Source organism: Octopus bimaculoides, chromosome 24 (assembly GCF_001194135.2).
Source record: "Octopus bimaculoides isolate UCB-OBI-ISO-001 chromosome 24, ASM119413v2, whole genome shotgun sequence".
Taxonomy (NCBI): domain Eukaryota; kingdom Metazoa; phylum Mollusca; class Cephalopoda; order Octopoda; family Octopodidae; genus Octopus; species Octopus bimaculoides.
Genome location: NC_069004.1, coordinates 1952305 through 1962222, shown reverse-complemented (window position 1 = coordinate 1962222; position 9918 = coordinate 1952305). Strand labels below are relative to the sequence as shown.

Below are 9918 nucleotides of genomic sequence, written 5' to 3'. Positions count from 1 at the left end.
CAAATCCCTCCGTCTTTGCAGTTGTGGTTGCAATCAAAAAAAGGAATAAATAAATAAAATTCTGCAAAGTAAAAAATAAATAAATAAATAAAAGCTAAAGTTTCACAGCCATATTGTTTAAGGTGGGTTCCGTTTCTGGGTGGTGGTCATATGGTGTAGTGTCTGTGTGTAGCTCAGTCTTGTTATCTTCATCCAAAAATCCACTTGTAAAGTAATGTTTTTAATCCACTGGTCAGCTAGCAGCATATAGTAGAGCAGCTTGTACAGTTGACTGATGCGAATAGCTGTTGCCTCCACATGTAGTGTGGCAGTAGATTCCCAGCTGATGAACAAGATGCTAGCTTCTCTTCTCAATCATCATCAGCAGAGAAGAGAGATAACGACAGAGAATTAGAAATGTAATCATAGAATTGTCTCTTCTCAGTTATCTTTTATTATAATGTTGTAATGTCTATCGTCTTCGGTAATGAGATACACCTTGTCCCAGTTTTTGTCCGGCAAATCAGGAAATTTTAGTATAAAATCCTCTCTCCCATATCGATATAGACGAGGCACCGTTATTTGTACACCGAGCGCATGTCCTAAGAGGCACATATCAATCTGTAAAAAAAGAAAAAAAGAAAGTACTTAAAGATCAAATTTCAATTAAACTCATTTGCAAATTCTTCATTCAACTCCGACCCTATATTTTTGACGTGTTGCAGTAATTAGGCTGTGGCAATGCTGGGACAGTACCTTGAGAAATTTTTAGATGAATGGACCCCAGGACTTTTTTAAAAAACTTGGTGCTTGATGTATCAGTCTCTCTTGCCAAACTGCTAATGTTATGTGGACATAAACAAACTCTCACCAGTTGTCATGCGGTGGTGGGGGACAAACATAGACACACACCCACACCTATATATATATATATATGTATATACGACAAGCTTCATTCAGTTTCCATCTACCAAATTTGCTCACAAGGCTTTGGCTGGCCTGAAGTCTTAATAGAAGACATATCCAAAGTGACGTAAAGTGGGATTGACCATGGAACCATGTGATTGGAAAGCAAACTCCTTACCACACAGCTTGCCATGTCCCTGATTTTAAACCTCCAAACTGTCGTGTTGTTTCGATAATCCACAAGAGAGCTAGATAATGTGGAGTACGGTGAACGAAGACACAAAGAAATGTGGGTCAGTTGGATCAATATCCCATTGTATATGACAGAAGCAGCGAGAATAGAGATTGATCCATTGAGGTAGACGACACCTTGGCAGGGCAGCAGTGAGGACAGATACAGATCTGCCGAGGTAGACGACACCTTGGCAGGGCAGCGGGGAGGATAGGGATAGTTCTGCTGAGAAAGATGTCCCATAATGGATGGGAACAGCAGTGAGAGAAGGGACAGATTGGATGAGGCAGAGGCAACCAGAACAAGTCTCTCAATATAGAGATCTGAGAAATTTAAAAGCCTTCATAATGGCACAGGTTTATGAAGTACACTTAACACAAGTGGCTATTATATCTATTTCAAATTTATTTTTTTGTCTTTAATTTAGACACAAAACTGGTAATAAGGGATAAGCTTATACTATCATCCTCAGTACTTGACTGGACCTTTATTTAATCGACCCTGGAGGGATGAAAGACAAAGTCGACCACAGCAGGGTTTGAACTCGGAATGTAAATAACTGAAATAAATGCAGCAAGGCATTTTCTCTGACATACTAACAATTCTGCCACCCCACCACCCTTATCTATTTTGTAATTATTTCCAAACAGCTACCATATTCCACTTCATAATAATATTCTCATTAGATGGAAAAATCTAGAATTCCAATGATGATTACGATGATAAACTTAGAAACATTTTACAGACTCGGAATCCTTTTTAAAAGAAGCAAGTTGTCATTTCTACAGAATTCATACCTGTTCTAAGCCATCATTGTCTCCGACTGCATTCAAAATGTTTTTTAACAAGTCCGCAGGAGTGTGAGATGTGTCACGAGCAAATATAAACTGGACAAAGAAGGGATAATCAACAGCTTGTTGGTTTTTATAAATGTCAATTATATCAAGCAACATAAGTAATTTGGCAGCTTCCATTATTTTTATATCGACAATTGGTTCTCTGTTTAAGAGGTCCTCCACCCAGTCTTCTCTCTCTGTCTTGTCCATCTCTAAAGCTAAGTTATGCTGAAATGAAAAAAAGAAAGAAAAAATACTTTATCTGCCAGGAAACACTAAGAAATTACTTTAAACAATAATATATTTTTGACCTTACAGGCACAAGCAGCTGAAGGCTTAGCTATTGTTAACCGACAGCTCGTGTTAAGTGAAAACAGAAAACTCCTGGCAATAGTATCAAATACAAATCCACTTAGCAATTACAAGAAAATATTTCAATGACTTTGAAAGGTTGAAACTGATTGTAACATGATCTGAAAATGAAAAGAGCAGCAATTTTTTTAATCTGTAGTTTTAGCAACTAATATTCTTCACTGAGACACTGTGTTTAATAATGATATATTTTGCTGTAGTGTAGTAAAATATAAAAAAAATCTTTGTATTGAATTCTTTCTAATGACTTCTACCTCTCATTAACAAAGGTGGAACTATTACAAGCAAATACCTCATTCGATTCTCTGTAGAAGCTTGCTGTTCACTATTTTCCATTTTCCGAGGGTATTTACCTAATCTTCTATTATCACAGCTATTCTGCATTCAAGATTTACTATATTAATAGTGATAAAAATCAAAGTACCTGTGAGTAAAATTCATCAATACAAGAAAACAGCATTTCTTTCACATCAGTGTAGTTTAAACGCCTGGCAAAAGACCACCTTTTTAGTTCCCATTCTGGTTCCTCCAAATATTGGTTTAAAAGCTAGAAATGTATCACAAAGGTATAGACATTTATTTACATGAATATCAGAGAAAATACCTACACTTGAAACCTTCCGTTATATAAATTTAACCGAAAGGAAATCAATAGAAATTATTTTTAATATAATACTGAAAGGATATCAAGAGATAAAACATTTCTTCTAAGAACTTGTCTGCTAATCCGGTCAATCAATAAGCATCATGGGAAATTTGTTCATTTGTTTTTATGTCCGTTTTTGCATGCTAGCTGGGGTTAGATGAATATGTTTTGTTGGAACATTGTTTTGAAGCCGGAAACCCTCCCTGCTAATAGTCCTTACCTGTTTTTTCAAATAAGATTGTGGGAAAAGTAGATTGTGACCTAAAGTGAGATAGAAAAGGTTGCTGAAAAGAAATTGTTATTGCAAAATATTACTTCATCAAAAAGAACTTCTGAAACATTGAATATAAAAGTTGATAATCTATTTCCAAAGTATTGAAGTTTCAAACAATTTTTTCTTGTTCCAACTTGTGAATCCATTTATTTTAGCTGTCCCAGTCTAATTAGAAAACAAGATCCACACCTGCTTAAAGAGAGAGAAATTAAAACTTAGAAGAGACAGGAAAGAAAAAAAAATTGTGCAAAAGTTTACATTAACAAAACTTCAAAAGTACTAGAAAATTATTGAGATTGTGATAAATAGTCATTTGTGTATCATACTTAATGTAGATACATCCCCAAAACACAAATTATGATATCTCTTATTGACACATCCATAAGAGATATTATCTCCAGACAAATGCAGCAGTTAATTTGCCTTTTTGTGATGTCTGCATTAAGTATGATACACAGATGACTATTTTAATCTAATCTGCTTTTGTTGCACACAACAAGTTATTATGGAAAATATTTTTCTCTCTTACATTCTTTACAATTTCTGGTGTAGCAAATTCCTGTTTTATTGTAATTCCATTTATTAGCAGTTGAACTATACAGGAACGGATTCCACAATAGTTATCTCCACGTATAACTCGTATGTAGGTGCAGTTGAAAGTCTGTTGTACGAAATCATAAGCCTGAAAGATGAAGAGAATATAAGCCTGAAATATGAAATCATAAACCTGAAATACAAGGAGAAAGAATTACATAAGTTTAATAGTTGCATTGAAATATGGAACGAGTAAATTTGTTCCTTTGCCTGTTTTGTGAAGGAATGTATCAAACTTAATGTAGATACATCCCCAAAACACAAATTATGATATCTCTTATTGACACATCCATAAGAGATATTATCTCCAGACAAATGCAAAGTACTCAGCCACAGTTCTCAGGGAGATTCAGCATGACACAGAGTGTGACAAGGTTGGCCCCTCGAAATACAAGTACGACTCATTTTTGCCAGCTGAGTGGACTGGAGCAACATGAAATAAAATGTCAAGCCACCGGGAATTGAACTCGTGACCCTACAATCATGAGCTGAATATCTTAACTACTAAGTCACGCGCCTTACATTACATACATACTGCCTGCTGGTGTTTCAGGTTACAACGAGTGCTCCAGTTGGTCTGTGAAATTAACAAGCACCCGACAGACATGACTATCCTTAACATAGTTCTCAGTGTGACACAGAGCGTGACAAAGCCAGCCCTTTGATTACGGAACGGTTCATTTTTGACAGCTGAGTGACGTGACAAGTCACACAAAAATAAACAAACAAACAAAAAAAACAAAAACTAACAAGTGAAAAAGCAAACAAACGAGCAATACTGATATAAATATTTACCTCTCGATATTTCTGAGATACTGGGTTGTCTCTAGGCCATCGAGTTTTACCATATTCTTGTATATTTTGTTGGGGGCCTACATTTATAACATTTTTCTCATCATCTCTCCCTGTAAAATATTATTAAAACAAATAATTAAAAAAAAAAAAGAAAAGAAACAAAAGCAAAAGAAGAAAGCATCAGTTCCTAATATTTGAGAATTTATAAAATCCTGAAGATGAATTTCAATTATTACAAGAGGGTGCCAACTACCATGTATGATACATAGGTAGCTTTTTTGATTTAAAACAACATCAGTTGTGTACACTTGACATTGAACAGAAAGTATTTCATATTAACAATATGCATACCACAGATGCATGTAAGCATTTCTTATCTTTAGGTATGAAGTCCTATATGGATGGTTAAAAGACATGTTGGACTTGGCTATGAATGTTGTGGCTTACCATTGTGAGACTTTCTAGACAGGACTTGATTAATTGATATGCGGTTTAACCTACGTGCTGTCCCACATTAAAACAAACTCTGAACTGTATTTGATAAACATTTATTTATATATGTGCTTATCGCAATATTTACATTAATTACACGGATGCCTATCAGGACTGTGTTGTGGCCTGCCAGCAGTAAATGAAGTTTATTAATGACAGATAAGAATGGCTTCATGTGAGAGGTGGGGAAATACTGTTCTTCGCAGTCAATGATTCCTTTAACTCAGGGTTGAGCAGCAACCAGGGAACCAGTTTCTTATGGACCTGTCTGTTTCACCTATGTGCACCTCTGATTAAGAACTGGCAAGCTGCTTATTTATATGTGGTAAGAGGTAATGATATGGTGTTCATGGTACATGCTTGGAGAAGTGCATTGTAGGTGAAGAGATTCATTTAAACACAAGTCGAGCAGGGACCAAGAATCTTGTCGTCATCGATCTTCTCTGGGACCTTCTCTAACCACTGCACTGATTCTGGCATGCTCTTGCTTTCATGGACCCCATTTATGTGGTCACATCTGGAACTTCCAATAATATTGCTGCAAAGTGATTGTTTAGTATTCAGGGCAGTCGCCCAATCTGATGTAGTTCGATCCTAGATACTAAACCTTCGTGGTTTCAAATTTAGGCTTCACTACATTATTCCCTTACTAGTCATCTTGGGAGAAAAAGCAAACGGGAATAACAAAATTGTGATGAAAACTAGCTGGCAATACAACCACAAGGCAAGGAATTCACATTCAAAATGGTGATTAACTGAGACCATTTTTGGGAAAAAAAGTGTGTCTCGTACGTCATCGAATATAGTACCTTCTTAATTTACTGCACATATCAGGTTAGTGTAAAAGTAATGGCTGATTTTTAAGAAAACAGTTTTAGATGGTATTTTCTTAAAATTGTGCCTCTTGCAATGTTTTAAGAATGTCACAATGAGTAATTTATTCATTTTGCTTTCAGATTCTGATTGTATTGGCCATAATCTGCTATATTTGCACTAAAATTTCAGGCCTGGTGCCTATAGTAGAAAGGATTATTATTATTATTATTACGAAGAAAGCATTTTATGTTTGAATGAAAATACTATAATTAAAAAAACAACAATTCTAATGGCAAAAATTAATCATTATTAATTATTTTATTGAAAGCATGTATTGCTCACTATAATCTAATAACAATGTTTAGGGGTGAAGATGGGGTACAGGGACTTTTTTGGTTCACAAAAAAAAAATTTTTTTAAATTGAACATTGTCAAAAAATTATTTGCAGTGTTACACAGACAATGAAAAATGTTAACAAAAATGCTTAAGAACAACAAATAATAAATAATTAAGTAAATGATGTGTGTGTGTGTTTGTGTGTGTGTGTGTGCAGGTTGTAGCTATATTTACCTTTTTCTAAATCTTTTCTTCCAGTATCTCCTAAAAGTTGAAAAAAAAAATTAGATATAAATTAATTGCTTTTAATGGTGATTTTATGCTAAAGTTTCAGACTCTGTGTGTGTGTGTGTAGCTGAATAGTGAAGAACAAATCACTGATATCCTTTTCCTTGTATAAAAAAAAACTTGCACGCATGCACGCACACATACACACACACATGCGCGTGCACACACTTAGGGCAAATCTCTACTTTGGCCTTGGACTGACCAAAACCTCGAGAGTGGATTTGATGGATGAAAAGCTCTAATGCATCTAATTTTGAGGAATAGGTGTGGCCATGTGGTAAGAAGTTTGCTTGTCAACCACATGGTTCCAGGCTCAATCTCACTGCATGGCACCTTGGGCAAATGTCTGCTATTATAGCCTCAAGCCGATCAAGGCGTTGTGAGTGGAGTTGGTAGATGGAAACTGAAAGAATCCCATCACACACACACATATATATGTCTATATCTGTGGGTGCCTTTGTGCTTGCATTTGCTCCCCACCACTGCTTGACAACTGGTGTTGGTTTATTTATGTCCCCACAACTTAGTGGTTTAGCGAAAGAGAGTGACAGAATTAGTACCAAGCTTTAAAATAATAAGTACTGGGGTGAATTTCTTTGACTAGAACCTTTTGAGGCAGTGCCCCAGCATGGCCATAGTCCAAGGACAGAATCAAGTAAAGCACATTGGGAAAGATGAAACAGACATGTGTTTGTTGCTGAAGTCACATCATCAACAGCTTTATTTGGTTTGCGCTTCACCATTTTGAAAAAGAAATATGTCATGTTCTCCCTCAAAGTTTTTGAATTTCTTTTACATGACATTACTGATAGTATTATTTGCTTTGCTCCAAGTTTTGCCATTCTGCCTGGCTCTTCATCAGTTACGTTGAGGAATGTTCCAGTTGATCCAATCAACGGAACAGTCTGCTCGTCAAATTAAAGTGCAGGTGGCTCAGTACTCCATAGACATCCGACCCTAAATGCATTTCTCAGGGAGAGAATGTGACAGGGCTGGACCTTTTGAATTATGGATACAGCCTCAATTTTTGCCAGCTGAGTGGACTGGAGCAATGTGAAATGAAGTGTCTTGCTTAAGGAAATATATATGACAGGCTTCTTTCAGTTTTCGTCTACCAAATCCACCCACAAGTCTTTGGTTGGCCTGAGGCTATGGTAGAAGACACTTGCCCAAGGTGCCACGCAGTGGGATGGAACCCAGAACCATGTGACTGGAAAAGTTCAGCATGTTCTGAAGTTGATTCCTTCTACTAAAACCCTCCAAGCGATGACCCCCACCCCATGGCTGCAGTCCAATAACTGAAGCAAGTAAAAGATAAGAAATACACACACACACACACACATAGACGTATTACATACACACACGTGTGGATATATATATATATATATATATATATATATATATATATATATACATATCCACACATATATATATATATATATATATATATATATGCACGCGACAGGCTTCGTATATACATGTGTGTGCGCGTGTGTGGTGTTTGTCTCTCCTATCGTTTGGCAACTGGTGTTGGTTTGTGAACGTCCCCATAACCGATAGACTAAATATTAGACTTCAAACAAAAAGTAGTGGGATCGATTTGTTTGATTAAAACCCTTCAAGGCAGTGCTCCAGCATGGTCGAGGTCCAATGATTGAAACAAGTGAAAAACAACACACAACACACACACACACACCATAATGAAAGTAGCTGCTGGCTGAAAAGTGAAAGTAGGCATAAACGCCATGGTCTCCGACCTATGTTCAAAGGCTGTCCTCCCATGATTATACGACCTTTCATTCTCCAGGCAGGTATTTCAGACTATCTTATCCAATGTGTCTTAAAAGGAGAGAAGGACACACAGAGAGTAGGGCGGGACATAAAAAAGATTTGGACATAAACAAAAGACAAGATGGTCACATTTGGAACAGGGGACGATCACGGTTGAAACGCTTTTAAAAGACGCATTGGTCATGGTCGAAACACTTCAAAAAACCACGGGAGGATTACAGTTGAAACGCTTTGAAAAGACGCGTTGGTCACAGGTTGAAAGAATTTAAAGAGTTGGGATGTTCGCCGTTGGAACGTACATTTAGCAGGATACATACCTTTAACTTCGCTCATCCGTGCAGCCCCGTCTACGCAAATGAATCAGACGTGTTTCAGACTTTAAACTACAGACACAACTATCGTTTTACGAACCAGCAGTTTTATACAAATGGAGATAGCATTCATTATAATAACACAAGAAGAATTTGGGGACAATGCTCGCTCACCACCAGACACATATGCGAAATTTGCAGCAAATCAAATGTATTTTTATTTTATGGAATAGCAGATCCACGAAATAAATAATCACAGAACACAACTAATGGTACTAAACAACGAGAACACTAAAGGTAGGAGGAAATACCAGTAACGTTTTAGTGTTAGTCACTCTCGTACAGTTGGCCTATAACCTCGGGCAGCAAGAAGACGTCTCCAATAATCTCAGTTTCTAAGCATAGTCGCCTGTATCTTACATGGTTATGCTAAGCTGCTTCAGATCAATGTAAAAGTTGATAAATTACTAATGGGGATTCATAAAAAGAGTGAAAACTTCTTTTGTGAAAGTGAAAATAGAGTTTTATACTTTAAGATCACCAATTTCTTCAAGCGATTCAAGAGATTGGTGCGCAGAATAAATCCCAACTTTCTATTGTAACCTTAACCGCCGACGACTGTACCTCTGTGTGGTTGGTCGAACCCTCTAGAAATAACAGTCTAAAATTGCCCTAAACCATCTAAAATAAAAAAGCTACATTATATTATATCATGTAGCTCTTAATAAAGAAAAAAATAATAAAGTTGTTGGTCACCTCTGAAATAAATGATAATAAATATGTTCGATCAAAGTTGAATTTAGTGTTAAACAATAAATTCCATGCTCTTAATTGCTCTGAAAAAAATTAGAAAAAGATGCGGTCGTTTGATGCTAAAAGTGTAGGTGTGTGAAATATTGGTCTGCAGAACTGGTGTATGGCAGAATGATTTTGGCTGCGCTCATTCATACGAACAAGGAGGGAAATAATTGAAAGCAATCAAAGATCCTTTCTAGGATTTGTTGCCGAATTTTACGTTAGAGATTCCACAGTTAAAAGCTAGAAGCTCACATGATGCAGCAGCTACCATTTATTCGAAAATATGTCAAACGGCCAAAATTTTGTCTAAGTGTACACACACACACACACACATACATATATATATAATTATACACACATACACACACATATACATACATAGAAATATATATATATAATATAAATACACACACACACACACATATATATATATACACACGCACATACGTAT

The 9918-nt window shown here is 36.3% G+C and overlaps 1 protein-coding gene across 1 annotated transcript; it reads right to left on the bottom strand.

The window, feature by feature from the left end:
• Window positions 1–410: 410 nt before the first annotated feature.
• On the bottom strand, window positions 411–8565 carry LOC106875899 (ubiquitin thioesterase otulin-like). The gene is made up of 7 exons (XM_052976347.1): window positions 8325–8565; window positions 6514–6543; window positions 4635–4744; window positions 3775–3927; window positions 2750–2872; window positions 1915–2181; window positions 411–600 (listed from the first exon to the last, which is right to left on the bottom strand). The coding sequence occupies exons 1-7, from the start codon at window positions 8365–8367 to the stop codon at window positions 421–423; spliced, it is 906 nt and encodes a 301-aa protein (XP_052832307.1). The 5' UTR covers window positions 8368–8565; the 3' UTR covers window positions 411–420.
• Between the last annotated feature and the right edge of the window lie 1353 nt (window positions 8566–9918).

Bases quoted from the DNA above. Each gene is read 5' to 3' on its own strand.
- LOC106875899 (XM_052976347.1), bottom strand. From the start codon at position 8,367: ATGAAAGGTCGTATAATCATGGGAGGACAGCCTTTGAACATAG. The intron at 6,544-8,324 runs GTCGGAGACCAT...TTCAACTTTTAG, and splicing joins AGGACAGCCTTTGAACATAG to GAGATACTGGAAGAAAAGAT. The intron at 601-1,914 runs GTATGAATTCTG...CTTTTTTTACAG, and splicing joins ACAATGATGGCTTAGAACAG to ATTGATATGTGCCTCTTAGG.